Source organism: Gadus macrocephalus, chromosome 4, assembly GCF_031168955.1.
Source record: "Gadus macrocephalus chromosome 4, ASM3116895v1".
In the NCBI taxonomy this organism is placed as follows: domain Eukaryota; kingdom Metazoa; phylum Chordata; class Actinopteri; order Gadiformes; family Gadidae; genus Gadus; species Gadus macrocephalus.
The window spans coordinates 156,516-173,798 of record NC_082385.1 but is presented as its reverse complement, the minus strand read 5'-3'; the positions used below and the strand labels follow the sequence as shown (position 1 = coordinate 173,798).

General features: G+C 51.9%; 1 protein-coding gene across 1 annotated transcript in view; it reads left to right on the top strand.

Annotated features, from left to right (window-relative positions):
* LOC132456596 (serine/threonine-protein kinase WNK1-like) overlaps positions 1–17,283 on the top strand; it is an 83,254-nt gene that overhangs the window by 24,481 nt on the left and 41,490 nt on the right. The window contains exons 8-13 of the mRNA XM_060051008.1: positions 1,402–1,590; positions 4,196–4,262; positions 5,705–5,874; positions 7,867–8,172; positions 10,892–12,295; positions 15,285–15,388. Of these exons, the coding sequence (XP_059906991.1) occupies positions 1,402–1,590; positions 4,196–4,262; positions 5,705–5,874; positions 7,867–8,172; positions 10,892–12,295; positions 15,285–15,388 (2,240 nt within the window). The remainder of the gene's footprint in view (positions 1–1,401; positions 1,591–4,195; positions 4,263–5,704; positions 5,875–7,866; positions 8,173–10,891; positions 12,296–15,284; positions 15,389–17,283) is intronic.

Here is a 17,283-nt window from a genome sequence, read left to right as displayed (position 1 = left end):
TTGAAACACGTCAAGGGATCATCAATTGGCTTAAAGGGATAATTCCCAGTGGGAAGCACACTGGTCGCCATTGAACAGTGGCAAACATACAGAACAAGCTACCATGTGCATGCTGTATCTAACAAGCCCTCAAAACAACAACAACGATTTCTGACACTATCACCACCAATCAAGTTTCACATTCTGAAGCAATTAATGCGCCATCGATTCATTCGATAGAGCATTACCTCATCCTTTGTCTCAGCATCAAGCCAAAGCCACCACAGCATGCTGTGGCTTGGTGCTGAGGCCAGATGTATTAGTGACAGTGAAGGAGGTAACCACAGCATGCTGTGGCTTGGTGCTGAGGCCAGATGTATTAGTGACAGTGAAGGAGGTAACCACAGCATGCTGTGGCTTGGTGCTGAGGCCAGATGTATTAGTGACAGTGAAGGAGGTAACCACAGCATGCTGTGGCTTGGTGCTGAGGCCAGATGTATTAGTGACAGTGAAGGAGGTAACCACAGCATGCTGTGGCTTGGTGCTGAGGCCAGATGTATTAGTGACAGTGAAGGAGGTAACCACAGCATGCTGTGGCTTGGTGCTGAGGCCAGATGTATTAGTGACAGTGAAGGAGGTAACCACAGCATGCTGTGGCTTGGTGCTGAGGCCAGATGTATTAGTGACAGTGAAGGAGGTAACCACAGCATGCTGTGGCTTGGTGCTGAGGCCAGATGTATTAGTGACAGTGAAGGAGGTAACCACAGCATGCTGTGGCTTGGTGCTGAGGCCAGATGTATTAGTGACAGTGAAGGAGGTAACCACAGCATGCTGTGGCTTGGTGCTGAGGCCAGATGTATTAGTGACAGTGAAGGAGGTAACCACAGCATGCTGTGGCTTGGTGCTGAGGCCAGATGTATTAGTGACAGTGAAGGAGGTAACCACAGCATGCTGTGGCTTGGTGCTGAGGCCAGATGTATTAGTGACAGTGAAGGAGGTAACCACAGCATGCTGTGGCTTGGTGCTGAGGCCAGATGTATTAGTGACAGTGAAGGAGGTAACCACAGCATGCTGTGGCTTGGTGCTGAGGCCAGATGTATTAGTGACAGTGAAGGAGGTAACCACAGCATGCTGTGGCTTGGTGCTGAGGCCAGATGTATTAGTGACGGAGGTACGGGCTGGGTGGCGACCGGGTGGAGCTGGAGGAGTTGTGTGCTGAGGCCAGAATACACTGGACGAAGGATGGGAAGGAAAATGTCAGGATGGGGAACAAGGTTACATCGGGTATATTTACTAGACTGTGTGTGTGTGTGTGTGTGTGTGTGTGTGTGTGTGTGTGTGTGTGTGTGTGTGTGTGTGTGTGTGTGTGTGTGTGTGTGTGTGTGTGTGTGTGTGTGTATGTGTACGTGTCCCCTGCACCAGGTTGAGTCTGGCTATGTTGCCGAAGGGGATCACAAGACCATGGCCAAGGCCATTAAGGACCGCGTGTCTCTGATCCGAAGGAAGAGAGAGCAGAGGCAGCTGGTCCGAGAGGAGCAGGAGAAGAGACGGCAGGAGCTCCAGCAGCAGCAGGAAGCATCGAAGAACCCTAACCCCAACACGCAGACACAGGTCAGTGGGGCGGACCTGGGGCAATCTGCTGCTTAAACAGATCCCCAACACGCAGCACAGGTCAGTGGGGCGGACCTGGGGCAATCTGCTGCTTAAACAGATCCCCAACACGCAGCACAGGTCAGTGGGGCGGACCTGGGGCAATCTGCTGCTTAAACAGATCCCCAACACGCAGCACAGGTCAGTGGGGCGGACCTGGGGCAATCTGCTGCTTAAACAGATCCCCAACACGCAGCACAGGTCAGTGGGGCGGACCTGGGGCAATCTGCTGCTTAAACAGATCCCCAACACGCAGCACAGGTCAGTGGGGCGGACCTGGGGCAATCTGTTGCTTAAACAGATCCCCAACACGAGACACAGGTCAGTGGGGCGGACCTGGGGCAATCTGCTGCTTAAACAGATCCCCAACACGAGACACAGGTCAGTGGGGCGGACCTGGGGCAATCTGCTGCTTAAACAGATCCCCAACACGAGACACAGGTCAGTGGGGCGGACCTGGGGCAATCTGCTGCTTAAACAGATCCCCAACACGAGACACAGGTCAGTGGGGCGGACCTGGGGCAATCTGCTGCTTAAACAGATCCCCAACACGAGACACAGGTCAGTGGGGCGGACCTGGCGCAATCTGCTGCTTAAACAGATCCCCAACACGCAGCACAGGTCAGTGGGGCGGACCTGGGGCAATCTGCTGCTTAAACAGATCCCCAACACGCAGCACAGGTCAGTGGGGCGGACCTGGGGCATCCGCTGCTTAAACAGATCCCCGGGGGGGGGCGAGGCTGACAATAATTGTTCTCATTGGCACCTAGCTAGGTTTGAACAATTAGCGTTTGGTCGCATTCTCAGATAGATAGATCTACGGTTGACTAAATGAAACATGGTTTGGGTGGAGGCAAACGTTACATAAATGGAAGGGTATTTTTATGTGTTTTGTCATTATCTTTTATGTGTGTGAGTGTGGTGAGACAGACTGTGTTACCAGTGGTGGGAGGACTGGTCCACTGCACTGTGGTGAGACAGACTGTGTTACCAGTGGTGGGAGGACTGGTCCACTGCACTGTGGTGAGACAGACTGTGTTACCAGTGGTGGGAGGACTGGTCCACTGCACTGTGGTGAGACAGACTGTGTTACCAGTGGTGGGAGGACTGGTCACTGCACTGTGGTGAGACAGACTGTGTTACCAGTGGTGGGAGGACTGGTCACTGCACTGTGGTGAGACAGACTGTGTTACCAGTGGTGGGAGGACTGGTCCACTGCACTGTGGTGAGACAGACTGTGTTACCAGTGGTGGGAGGACTGGTCACTGCACTGTGGTGAGACAGACTGTGTTACCAGTGGTGAGAGGACTGGTCCACTGCACTGTGGTGAGACAGACTGTGTTACCAGTGGTGGGAGGACTGGTCCACTGCACTGTGGTGAGACAGACTGTGTTACCAGTGGTGGGAGGACTGGTCACTGCACTGTGGTGAGACAGACTGTGTTACCAGTGGTGGGAGGACTGGTCCACTGCACTGTGGTGAGACAGACTGTGTTACCAGTGGTGGGAGGACTGGTCACTGCACTGTGGTGAGACAGACTGTGTTACCAGTGGTGGGAGGACTGGTCACTGCACTGTGGTGAGACAGACTGTGTTACCAGTGGTGGGAGGACTGGTCACTGCACTGTGGTGAGACAGACTGTGTTACCAGTGGTGGGAGGACTGGTCCACTGCACTGTGGTGAGACAGACTGTGTTACCAGTGGTGGGAGGACTGGTCCACTGCACTGTGGTGAGACAGACTGTGTTACCAGTGGTGGGAGGACTGGTCACTGCACTGTGGTGAGACAGACTGTGTTACCAGTGGTGGGAGGACTGGTCACTGCACTGTGGTGAGACAGACTGTGTTACCAGTGGTGGGAGGACTGGTCCACTGCACTGTGGTGAGACAGACTGTGTTACCAGTGGTGGGAGGACTGGTCACTGCACTGTGGTGAGACAGACTGTGTTACCAGTGGTGAGAGGACTGGTCCACTGCACTGTGGTGAGACAGACTGTGTTACCAGTGGTGGGAGGACTGGTCACTGCACTGTGGTGAGACAGACTGTGTTACCAGTGGTGGGAGGACTGGTCACTGCACTGTGGTGAGACAGACTGTGTTACCAGTGGTGGGAGGACTGGTCACTGCACTGTGGTGAGACAGACTGTGTTACCAGTGGTGGGAGGACTGGTCACTGCACTGTGGTGAGACAGACTGTGTTACCAGTGGTGGGAGGACTGGTCCACTGCACTGTGGTGAGACAGACTGTGTTACCAGTGGTGGGAGGACTGGTCACTGCACTGTGGTGAGACAGACTGTGTTACCAGTGGTGGGAGGACTGGTCACTGCACTGTGGTGAGACAGACTGTGTTACCAGTGGTGGGAGGACTGGTCACTGCACTGTGGTGAGACAGACTGTGTTACCAGTGGTGGGAGGACTGGTCACTGCACTGTGGTGAGACAGACTGTGTTACCAGTGGTGGGAGGACTGGTCACTGCACTGTGGTGAGACAGACTGTGTTACCAGTGGTGGGAGGACTGGTCACTGCACTGTGGTGAGACAGACTGTTGTCTACCTTTAGTTGGAGACGGAAGAGAGTGACGCTGACCTTCATCAACGCCTCCTCTACCAACAGAGCAGCCTCTCACTCATATGTAAGCAGCTCAACGGCTCCTCCTCCACATGTTTACACCACGTGATTTTCTGCATACTGCTCCGTTGGGAGAACCTTTACTCCTGTTTTCTGTTCATACCATAACAAACATCCTCCTTCTCCTTCCACCTCTCCCTCCTCCTTCTTTCCCTCCCTCCTCCTCTCCCTCCTCCTTCTCTTCCTCCTCCTCCTCCTCATTTCCCTTCCTCCTTCTGCTTCCACCTCTCCCTCCTCCTCCTCCTCTCCCTTCTCATCCTCCTCCTCCTTCTCTCCCTCCCCTCTTCCTCTCCCTCCCTCCTCCTCTCCCTCCTCCTCCTCTCCCTTCTCATCCTCCTCCTCCTCTCCCTCCTCCTCCTCCTCCTCTCCCTCCTCCTCCTCCTCTTCCTCCTCCTCTCCTCTCCTCCTCCTCCTCCTCCTCCTCCTCTCCCTCCTCCTCTCCTCTTCCTCATCCTCTCCCTCCCCTCCTCCTCCTCTCCCTCCTCCTCCTCCTCCTCTTCCTCCCCTCCTCCTCCTCTCCCTCCCCTCCTCCTCCTCCTCCCCCTCTCCCTCCTCCTCCTCCTCTCCTCTTCCTCCTCCTCCTCTCCCTCCCCTCCTCCTCCTCCTCCTCCTCTTCTCCTCTCCCTCCTCCTCCTCTTCCTCCTCCTCCTCCCCCTCCTCTCCCTCCTCCTCTCCCTCCCCTCCTCCCCTCCTCTCCCCCTCCTCTCCCTCCTCCTCCTCTCCCTCCTCCTCCTCCTCCTCTCCCTCCCCTCCTCCCCTCATCTCCCCCTCCTCTCCCTCCTCCTCCTCTTCCTCCCCTCCTCCTCCTCCTCCCCCTCCTCTCCCTCCTCCTCCTCCTCTCCCTCCCCTCCTCCCCTCCTCCTCTCCTCTTCCCCCTCCTCTCCCTCCTCTTCCTCCCCTCCTCCTCCTCCTCCTCCCCCTCTCCCTCCTCCTCCTCCTCCTCTCCTCTTCCTCCTCCCCCTCTCCCTCCTCCTCCTCCTCCTCTCCCTCCCCTCCTCCCCCTCTCCCTCCTCCTCCTCCTCTCCTCTTCCTCCTCCTCCTCTCCCTCCTCCTCCTCCTCCTCTCCTCTTCCTCCTCCCCCTCTCCCTCCTCCCCTCCTCCCCCTCTCCCTCCTCCTCCTCCTCCCCTCTCCCTCCTCCTCCTCCTCTCCCTCTTCCTCCTCTCCCTCCTCCTCTCCTCTTCCTCCTCCCCCTCTCCCTCCTCCTTCTCCTCCCCTCCTCCTCTCCCTCCCCTCCTCCCCCTCTCCCTCCTCCTCCTCCTCCCCTCTTCCTCCTCCTCCTCTCCCTCCTCCTCCTCCTCCTCCTCCTCCTCCTCTCCCTCCCCTCCTCCCCCTCTCCCTCCTCCTCCTCCTCTCCCTCCCCTCCTCCCCCTCTCCCTCCTCCTCCTCCTCCCCTCTCCCTCCTCCTCCTCTTCCTCCTCCTCCTCTCCTCCTCTCCTCCTCCTCAGCGGAGGGGGTGTTGGACAGCGGCCAGGGTTCCACCGTGTTCTCCTCCGAGAGCCCCCACCCGGCCCAGCCCAACATGTCCTACAGCAGCCCCCCCTCCACCCCTTACCCCCCCACCCCCTCCACTGCCCAGCAGCAGCACCCGGGCTACCCCCAGCCCCCCCAGCAGATGGTGAGTGATGATGTCATCAGAGCGAGACTGAGTTTCCTTGATGTCCTTTAATGTTGATGTTTCTGATGCGTCCCGCTCCATGGTCTGATGAAGGCCGTCCTGTTGACGCATGTTGCATGAGGGTTTCTGACCCAAGCGTTTGGATGCTAGGATACTCTGCCCGTGGGCTGCAGTGGTGTAGTTTTTATATTTGCTGCATGCCATTGCCATGGATCGTGTGTTGAAGGCTGGAAGAAGAGGGATACCTGAAGGTATTTCGATTTCTCCAACCAGACATGTTAACTATCGCCAAATCCTTCTCCTGTTCCCATCAGCAATCCGCTTGTTAGGAGGCCGCTTATCATGCAGGTTTAATCAAGCACCCTCAATGATCTGCTGATAGGCCATTCATTTATCCACAGTGCTCAACCTATGTCACTATGTGAGCCATTTGGGCAGTTTGATCATTTAGAGTTCGATAGCTTCCTAGCCAGCCCAGTGTTTGAAGTGGAGAACTATCCTCCTTCAGTCATCCATGCACTGTCCTTACAGCCCAGACCCTCTAGTCAGCGGCTGCTGCTCACGGGTCTGTCTACAGCCCAGACCAGCTAGTTAGTGGCTGCTCTGATCCTGTTTCACTCCATGGGTCTGTCTACTACCCAGACCAGCTAGTTAGTGGCTGCTCTGATCCTGTTTCACTCCATGGGTCTGTCTACTACCCAGACCAGCTAGTCAGGGGCTCTGATCCTGTTTCACTCCATGGGTCTGTCTACTACCCAGACCAGCTAGTCAGGGGCTCTGGTCCTGTTTCCATGGGTCTGTCAGTCCTTCTCTCTTCAGTATCCCAGATGTCATGCTCCTAACCTTTCTTCCATCTCTCCATATTGTCCTGTTCCTTCGACTTTTGATACCCTTACATCTTGTTTTTATTTCAAATGAGCATCTTTGACCTCTCCCCCTCCTCTATTTCAGATTTATTTTATTTATTGGTTCATTTATCTATTGGTTCTAATGTGTACTTTTTCCACACACATTGGTTGACTCCATATGAAGTCATTTCTATCATCATTTGTAAAATTGTGCTGTTTTGTATGTTTCATTCTTCTTTATATCGTGTTTGGAATATTTTTGTCTTTGTTATTTTTGTTGCATTGAAAACAGGATGTTTTTCAACAATTATCTCCATTCATTTTATCTCGCTCATTCAAAAGCACTTTAAAAGGGTCAGATGACTGCTCCACCTCATTCATTCAATAATGTGATCAGTAAGCCTGACCAGGGCTTGCTTTCACCGGTTCTATGCACATCTTATGAATTAAATGTATTAAATATTAAGTGCAAAGATTTCTAATACCATGTTTGAATTTGATTTAAGTTAATACGATACAATGTCTGGGGGATCATTTTGACAGTGAAGTAGTCTGTTATGTTCCTTTTGTTTATTTCTTGTTTTTCTTTCTCGATCTTGTCATCCCAATGTCCTCACAATGTTGATTGGCTTCATTGAATCTCAAAGTACCCAATAATCCTACTGAATGATCAATACTCCATGGTACTATTTTAATTAATAGATGTCCTTAATGCTGCTCTGCCATAACGGCATCAGTTTAAATATTTCCTTTTGATTTAACTTGTGATATCTTCAGCAAGTTGATATTGCAAATGTAGCATTATATATCGGATTAAACCCTTTCAGTTGGTCCTGTGGTTAGTTGATAGATGTTAATTGTTTTTTGTTAGACTTTTTTCTTTGTCCCACCCTACAGTTGTTTTCTGTCCCTGTGTCGATGGTGATATAGTTTGGTACTTCAGATTTCCCACCCTACAGCTGTTTTCTGTCCCTGTGTCGATGGTGATATAGTTTGGTACTTCAGATTTCCCATCCTACAGTTATTTTCTGACACTGTGTTCTCCTCTGTCCCTGTGTTGATGGTAATTAGTTTGGTACTTGAGTTTTCTTTGTGTTTGTATTTCCTACCTGTTTGTTTTCTCACCTGTTCCCATCGTCTGTAGCCCTCCTCCCACTGTCGCCGAGGCCGTAGCATGTCGGTGTGCGTCCCGTCCTCCTCCTACTCCTCCTCCTACTCCTCCTTCCCCCATGTTCCTCTGCACCTGGCCGCCCCCCCAAAGCCAGCGTCCACTCCTCCTCCAGACCCCTCCCACGCGCCTCCCTCCCGCGCCTCCCTCCCCAGCGAGAGGGACTCGTTCGCGGGCCGCCTCTCCACGGCTCTGGAGACCGTGCTGCCCCTCCACTCCCCCCCTGCCGCGCCCCGGCCCCGGCAGAGGAGGGCCAGCCTGCCCGCCCTCTGCTGCATCCCCGTAGGTCCCGGCCCACCCCCGGGGGGCCCGGTAGTGGCGGGAACCAGGGATGGGTCGGGTTCAGCAAAGAGAGAGAGGGGCGGGAGAAAACGGAACGCGTGTGTCTGAAGGGCTAGGTCTGCCAGGGATGTGTGATCTGAGGTTCTAGTATAACGCGTGTGTCTGAAGGGCTAGGTCTGCCAGGGATGTGTGATCTGAGGTTCTAGTATAACGCGTGTGTCTGAAGGGCTAGGTCTGCCAGGGATGTGTGATCTGAGGTTCTAGTGTAACGCGTGTGTCTGAAGGGCTAGGTCTGCCAGGGATGTGTGATCTGAGGTTCTAGTATAACGCGTGTGTCTGAAGGGCTAGGTCTGCCAGGGATGTGTGATCTGAGGTTCTAGTATAACGCGTGTGTCTGAAGGGCTAGGTCTGCCAGGGATGTGTGATCTGAGGTTCTAGTATAACGCGTGTGTCTGAAGGGCTAGGTCTGCCAGGGATGTGTGATCTGAGGTTCTAGTGTAACGCGTGTGTCTGAAGGGCTAGGTCTGCCAGGGATGTGTGATCTGAGGTTCTAGTATAACGCGTGTGTCTGAAGGGCTAGGTCTGCCAGGGATGTGTGATCTGAGGTTCTAGTGTAACGCGTGTGTCTGAAGGGCTAGGTCTGCCAGGGATGTGTGATCTGAGGTTCTAGTATAACGCGTGTGTCTGAAGGGCTAGGTCTGCCAGGGATGTGTGATCTGAGGTTCTAGTATAACGCGTGTGTCTGAAGGGCTAGGTCTGCCAGGGATGTGTGATCTGAGGTTCTAGTATAACGCGTGTGTCTGAAGGGCTAGGTCTGCCAGGGATGTGTGATCTGAGGTTCTAGTATAACGCGTGTGTCTGAAGGGCTAGGTCTGCCAGGGATGTGTGATCTGAGGTTCTAGTATAACGCGTGTGTCTGAAGGGCTAGGTCTGCCAGGGATGTGTGATCTGAGGTTCTAGTATAACGCGTGTGTCTGAAGGGCTAGGTCTGCCAGGGATGTGTGATCTGAGGTTCTAGTGTTGCGTCATGGATCAATGGTTCATGGACTGCCTCTCTAACCAGTGGTCACTCATTAACTTTAGTGGTCTTGCTCAGGGACACCCTGATGGTCTGCTAGGAGGACCTGGGGATCGGACTAGCAGCCCGCCGGCTGCCGGTCCCCCGCTCTCCTCCTGAGCGGCTGACTCTGACTATTGATTTAGAGTTGGCTGATGTGTTCTGCCTGACAGCGTCTGATCTGAGGCCAGTTGGCTCCTGCCTAAATTCCAATGACGGGTTTAATGTCAGCTAGTGATGCCAGCCAACTGGCAACATACGGTAGTTAATAAATTATCTTAATGAATCATAGCAATAAAATAATAATTAAAGGATCATTCCCACAGAGAGATGCAATGCTAGAAAAGCATTTAAGTTGAATGTGATTGGTTTCATTATTTCTTATGGCGGTAACCCATTGAGCACTATTGAGCTCTATGCCTCACTCCTGCTTTTATTTAGCTCTGGTTTGTCAGGGTAGTTATTAAATGCTAACAAATTAAATAAATAGCTAACTTCTATTTTAATAAAAAATCACCACTCTTGTGTGTCTACAAAGAGTTTCATTGCGATTGTTTTATCATCTCATTATCGAGTCCAAACAAATTGAATTGAACCCCATAAACATCCCCATAAAATATTGAGCTTACTGGGTAGATGATCATTTCTGATGGCCTGAGGCCTATTCCTTTTCTGTGTTTATATTCAGCGCAGTAATATTGTCCACTCGGAGGGTAGGAGCTTGATTCACCCCTACATCCTATTGCTTCCTATTGGCTAAAGTTCAGACACACCGTTTTCTTTCCCTTTGATCTCCTCAGAGGATCTGAACCTTCACCATCCCTGCTTCTCATTAAATACACACTCATGATCCTCAGCCTGGCTCTTTGGGTGTGGCTTCTCTTCCTCATGAGGACAACAAAAACCTGTTAGCCTAGTAGCCTTATCCTATATCATATGTTTCATTATATCTAATGAATTAAATTCACTTCATGTACATTATACATGTGTTCACAAATCTACAAAATACATTCTCTTGAGTCAATTTCGCCCCATTCTGACCCTAAATCGGGGTTGAGTTCGGACCCTGTACCAGCCCCTCTTGTGTCCTGAGATACCCCCAACTCGCATCACAAGAAAAAAGACTATCTGATGTTCTTTTATTACATCAGTGCATGCTGCCCTGCATTCTGGAGTCTTCTGTGTGCATTATTCCCCAGTTGAAAAGATTTTAATTATATCCCAGGGCTTGCATAATTGTAATATGCATACTTAAACAATTTGCCAAAGAAATATCACAGTTTTCAGAGTGTAGATGTTTTTGTTGTTCTCATAAGCCAGGTATTGGGTCGTGGGCATCTCTGTATTTAATATCCTCGTCTCCCTGCAAGCTGTCGTTGTCTCACCAAATGACTACCTGTGTCTGTCTCTCTGCTTTGGTTTGTCTGTTTGTATTATTGTACTGAATGTCTGTTTGTCTTTCCATCCTCACCTCTCCCAGATTGGACTTCTTTCTACAGCTCTGATCTTATCGATACCTCTATTTGTAGAGGAAACATGCATTTGTCTTCTTTTTGACTGTTCTGTCTCTTATTCTCTCGCCGTTCTCTCCATTAAATGGCCGAAATCTGTGGCTCTCTCTCTCCTCACTCTGCTTTAAACCCTAACCCTATCTCGTCACAGCAGCCGTCACTGCAGCACCACCACTACTGCAGCGGAGGAGGAGGAGGAGGAGGAGGAGGCCCCTCCCTCCCTGACCCCCCCACTTATTTCTTCCCCTCCATCCCCGAGCGCCCCATCTCCTTCTCCCCTCCCCCCTCCGCTCCCCCGAAGGCCTACAACGCCCAGCGACGCAAAAGCACCTCCATCCTGGAGGCCCACACCCGGCACTTCCAGCCCGCCTACCCCCGCTACGGCGGCGGGCTGCACCCCTACTCCGGGCTGGAGGCCGCTGAGCCCCCCCCGCTCTACATGGTCAACCCCGGGTTCGCGGCCACGGCCCAGCGGCTGGGGGTGGGGGAGCACCACCCGGGCCACTCTGAACCCAGCATGTTGGGCTACAAGGACATCCGGGCGGAGCAGGAGGAGGTGGTGAGGAGGCTGAGCCTCAACCAGGCGGCCCTCCTGGACCAGTACGAGGCCATGGCGTACGGCGGCTACCAGAGGGCCGCCAGCCAGCTCAGCCAGTTGAACTTCCACCAGCAGATGCAAGCGGCGGCGGCGGCTAGTATGGGCTACGACCCTGTACCCCCTTCCCCCGCAGCCTTCCTGCACCCCCACATGATGCAGAGAATGGGCGCCCACAGCCCCCTTCCTCAGCCCCCCAGCAACGCCCCCCCCGCTGCCTTTGCTCCTCCCTCGTCAGAGGGCTGCTATCAGCCCCCGCACCCCTCCTCTTCCTCCTTCCCCCTGTCCGCTCCACCGGTCATGAGCGAGGCCCAGCCCCCCCCCGGGAGTGTGTTTGAGTACCACCTCGCCGCCGCCGCCGCCGCCGCCGCCGCTGCCGGGGACCCCACCCTCCTGGCCTCCAGACTCTACCGGGCCCGCCGGAGCTCCATGGACCTCCAGCTGGAGGAGAGCCCGGGCTCCGGGTCGGGCAGCTCGGGCTCCTACAGCCGGCTGCAGCCCGTGACCGAGGAGCTGTACTCGTACACCAGCCCCGAGCTGCCCCTGCCCCCGGGGAGCCTGCTCCTGCACCACGGGGGCGCCGCCCGGGACAGGAGCCCCGAGCCGTCCAGCGACTCCGTGGCCTCCTCGGACGCGGGGGAGTACCAGTCGCCCCCGCCCCCTCCTCTGCCCCCTGCGGCCGACGGCCCCTCCGCCGCCCAGTCCATCCCCCACCCGTCCTCCTACGGCCGGCACCCTGAGGGCAGGGGGCCGGCCGAGCTCCAGGGCCACCCGCCCTCCAAGCAGAGCTTCCTCCTCCTCACGCCCTCCTCCGAGCTCCCTGCGGGGGGGGCAGCCTCCACGCCGCTGGGGTCCCTCATCCAGAGCGCCTGGGTCCGCCACGGGGGCGTGCTACCGGCCCAGCCCGACATGACGTACCATGAGTCAATGCTGGCTCTGCAGGCGGCTAACCCCCCTCTGGTATAAGCCCTGTACCCTAGAATACCCCCCCTCTGGTATAAGCCCTGTACCCTAGAATACCCCCCCTCTGGTATAAACCCTGTACCCCTAGAATAACCCCCTCTGGTATAAGCCCTGTACCCTAGAATAACCCCCTCTGGTATAAGCCCTGTACCCCTAGAATAACCCCCTCTGGTATAAGCCCTGTACCCCTAGAATACCCCCCCTCTGGTATAAGCCCTGTACCCTAGAATAACCCCCTCTGGTATAAGCCCTGTACCCTAGAATACCCCCCCTCTGGTATAAGCCCTGTACCCTAGAATAACCCCCCTCTGGTATAAACCCTGTACCCCTAGAATAACCCCCTCTGGTATAAGCCCTGTACCCCTAGAATAACCCCCCTCTGGTATAAGCCCTGTACCCCTAGAATACCCCCCTCTGGTATAAGCCCTGTACCCCTAGAATACCCCCCCTCTGGTATAAGCCCTGTACCCCTAGAATAACCCCCTCTGGTATAAGCCCTGTACCCCTAGAATACCCCCCCTCTGGTATAAACCCTGTACCCCTAGAATAACCCCCTCTGGTATAAGCCCTGTACCCCTAGAATACCCCCCCTCTGGTATAAGCCCTGTACCCTAGAATACCCCCCCTCTGGTATAAGCCCTGTACCCCTAGAATACCCCCCCTCTGGTATAAACCCTGTACCCTAGAATACCCCCCCTCTGGTATAAGCCCTGTACCCTAGAATACCCCCCCTCTGGTATAAACCCTGTACCCCTAGAATAACCCCCTCTGGTATGAGCCCTGTACCCTAGAATACCCCCCCTCTGGTATAAGCCCTGTACCCCTAGAATACCCCCCCTCTGGTATAAACCCTGTACCCCTAGAATAACCCCCCTCTGGTATAAGCCCTGTACCCCTAGAATACCCCCCCTCTGGTATAAGCCCTGTACCCTAGAATAACCCCCCTCTGGTATAAGCCCTGTACCCTAGAATAAGCGCCCTCTGGTATAAGCCCTGTACCCCTAGAATACCCCCCCCTTTGGTATAAGCCCTGTACCCTAGAATAACCCCCTCTGGTATAAATCCTGTACCCCTAGAATACACCCGAGCCAAGTGCTACACTTCATTCAGTTACTGTTTAGGCTGGAGCGTGTTTTGATTTAGTGCTTACATTTATCCAATCCTTGGAAAAAACGTTAAATGTTCTGAGTACTTTATAAATGATTGTAATTGTAGATGAGCTCCATCTTCTGACGTAACAGAGAATGGTAATAGGGACTTATGCTCGGGGGGTTCCCCATGCTATTGTTGTACTCCTCCATTGTAGTCCCAGCTAGCCTTTATTTTGTCTTTATTTTTATCCAGTCAATGTTCTGTTTTAAGTTTTTATTTTAACTTCTTCAAAATGTTTATACTCCAGCGTGTGTCTCATCTGCTTCCCAAATTTGTCTGGGGGATAACTGACCTACTTTAATATCTGGCAGCTGAATCCAATAGCAATGAAGAACTCAAATTCAAGTTAAACCAAATGGATGCTTTAACCAGCGTCCTGGTGCAGCAGACAAGTGATCGGAGAAGCGCTGATCTGGAGGTCCATTTGGTGACACACTCTGGTGTAAAAGCTTTTGAAGCTAAAGGTCTACACCCTCTTCAGTCTGTCTTTTTATTTTTTTGTATTTTGTTTACTTACCAGTAAGTAGAATTTTGTGTGTATGTTCATATACGACAGTATATGACAAATGTGTGTTTGTGCAGGTATGTACCACATACACATGCATTGGTGCTAGTGCAAATCCAAAGTCAATTCAGCCATTCAGTTCTCAATCTAGAAGGTAATATTGATGTATTACATATGTTTTTTTATCTACACTATTCATCTACTTATATTGATTTCATTTAGTCAGAAGTGTTAAACATAATGAATATCATAAAGTTAACTGACTTTGTGGATTTTGTACGGACAAACGCACAGAAACATACAACAAAAACGAAGGGGGTTGGACTAGCATTGTCCTAATGCAGAAAATGTCTGTTTTGTTGCTTAATACCATGGCTATCAGCCGTTCTATGCCAGCCAATGTACGTTGACATCATGCGTTTTGAACCCAAGGTTCAGAGGCAGACGCTTATTAAACCCTCAGAAAGCTGAGATCAGTGTCATCCTGTGGTACTACTCAGTCGGTTGTGTTCCTCTTAACCAAAGCTCTCTGTTCATGACTTTAGATTGAGTTGCCAGACCTTGTTGTCTACAATGTGTTTTTGACTTCACCTTCATTACTTCTTTTCCCTCATTCTGTTGGCTTTGACTCTGAGTGCAGGCAGGGCTCAGCCAGGTGCAGATATACTGTAGCAAGCTCCTTCCGCTACTATAGTGTTTTAAGAAGGCTGAGCTTGAACCCAAGTGTATTCTCACACACAGCCTTCTAAGGGATCATCCATTGTTGCCTTCACTTAACCGGATTAGCGCTGATTAGCACTGTAAGCTCTGGTAGCCAATCATCATTGGCCTGTGTCCCCATGCACTGCAGAACATGATGCTGGAGAGCATGCAAAGGATCCAAACCTTTGAGGTTTGGATCAAACGTTGAGGGTGACGCGGAACAGCTCGGAGACCATAGAATAATAATCAGGACTACTTGCTGAAGGTTTATTTGTAGTTCCTCTGTCCTGATCGCCCCCTCTTACCACCGCAGGCAGCTCCTGCTTGGTTTGCCCTCGATCATAACCGCACTTTGAGAATCCCAGGGGGGATCTTAGCTGCATGAAAACGTGGCGCCTCGCAGATGGACTAACCTCGTTGTGCTCGCACTGCTGGCTCTGATATTAACGCATGCATGTCCCGGCGGCAGCTGGTTCCTAATCGCCATGTTTGTGTTTTGTGTGTGAAAAGTGGAGGCAAAGAATGTACACTGAAACTACTTATTTCGCACAAATCTTCATCTAGTCTCTTTTCTGAACGCCCCAGATATGTTCTGATTGGCTGTTTTTTCTCGCTCCATCTCTTTAGCAGGCACCGACCCCCACCCCCCAGCCCTCCCCTGGACAGCCCCCGGCCGCAGCCCCCCCCCAGCCCGCACCCCCTGGGACCCTGCAACAGGTCAGCGCCGCCTTGTATATATGTATTAATGAAGCCCGATAATGGTAGAGGAGTCGATCAGCCTCACTTCAGGCTCCACTGTTGTGTTTGTCATAGCCTACCGCCTTGTATATATGTATTAATGAAGCCCGATAATGGTAGAGGAGTCGATCAGCCTCACTTCAGGCTCCACTGTTGTGTTTGTCATAGCCTACCGCCTTGTATATATGTATTAATGAAGCCCGATAACGGTAGAGGAGTCAATCAGCCTCACTTCAGGCTCCACTGTTGTGTTTGTCATAGCCTACCGCCTTGTATATATGTATTAATGAAGCCCGATAACGGTAGAGGAGTCAATCAGCCTCACTTCAGGCTCCACTGTTGTGTTTGTCATAGCCTACCGCCTTGTATATATGTATTAATGAAGCCCGATAATGGTAGAGGAGTCGATCAGCCTCACTTCAGGCTCCACTGTTGTGTTTGTCATAGCCTACCGCCTTGTATATATGTATTAATGAAGCCCGATAATGGTAGAGGAGTCAATCAGCCTCACTTCAGGCTCCACTGTTGTGTTTGTCATAGCCTACCGCCTTGTATATATGTATTAATGAAGCCCGATAACGGTAGAGGAGTCAATCAGCCTCACTTCAGGCTCCACTGTTGTGTTTGTCATAGCCTACCGCCTTGTATATATGTATTAATGAAGCCCGATAACGGTAGAGGAGTCGATCAGCCTCACTTCAGGCTCCACTGTTGTGTTTGTCATAGCCTACCGCCTTGTATATATGTATTAATGAAGCCCGATAACGGTAGAGGAGTCGATCAGCCTCACTTCAGGCTCCACTGTTGTGTTTGTCATAGCCTACCGCCTTGTATATATGTATTAATGAAGCCCGATAACGGTAGAGGAGTCGATCAGCCTCACTTCAGGCTCCACTGTTGTGTTTGTCATAGCCTACCGCCTTGTATATATGTATTAATGAAGCCCGATAACGGTAGAGGAGTCGATCAGCCTCACTTCAGGCTCCACTGTTGTGTTTGTCATAGCCTACCGCCTTGTATATATGTATTAATGAAGCCCGATAACGGTAGAGGAGTCGATCAGCCTCACTTCAGGCTCCACTGTTGTGTTTGTCATAGCCTACCGCCTTGTATATATGTATTAATGAAGCCCGATAACGGTAGAGGAGTCGATCAGCCTCACTTCAGGCTCCACTGTTGTGTTTGTCATAGCCTACCGCCTTGTATATATGTATTAATGAAGCCCGATAACGGTAGAGGAGTCGATCAGCCTCACTTCAGGCTCCACTGTTGTGTTTGTCATAGCCTACCGCCTTGTATATATGTATTAATGAAGCCCGATAACGGTAGAGGAGTCGATCAGCCTCACTTCAGGCTCCACTGTTGTGTTTGTCATAGCCTACCGCCTTGTATATATGTATTAATGAAGCCCGATAACGGTAGAGGAGTCGATCAGCCTCACTTCAGGCTCCACTGTTGTGTTTGTCATAGCCTACCCTGTTGCCGTCTCATGACAAACACAATCATATCAGCAGGCAACCATGTCATGTCTGGAAGACTTTCACCATGGATACCAAAATGTTGACTCTTGAGATCCTTCTGTTATAAGAAGATAGTTCAGTAATTCGCCAGGTATTTCACAAAGAAGTTAATAGTTGATGGCTTTTCCCATGGAAGCAGTAATCTCTACAGTACGATATTATTTCTCAGTTAGTTATAGCGGGTTGTCCTGTTCAGTCTAATCATCTCTAACTCTCTGACGACATCTCTGTCGTCCTCTGTTAGCCGTCTTTACCACATGCTCAGACTAATTCACTCCCCGCACACCAGTAGGAATCTGAATCGCCCGAATCCCAAACGCTGAGCTATCTTTAACTTTATAGCATGGAGGTTTCTACATCACAATGCC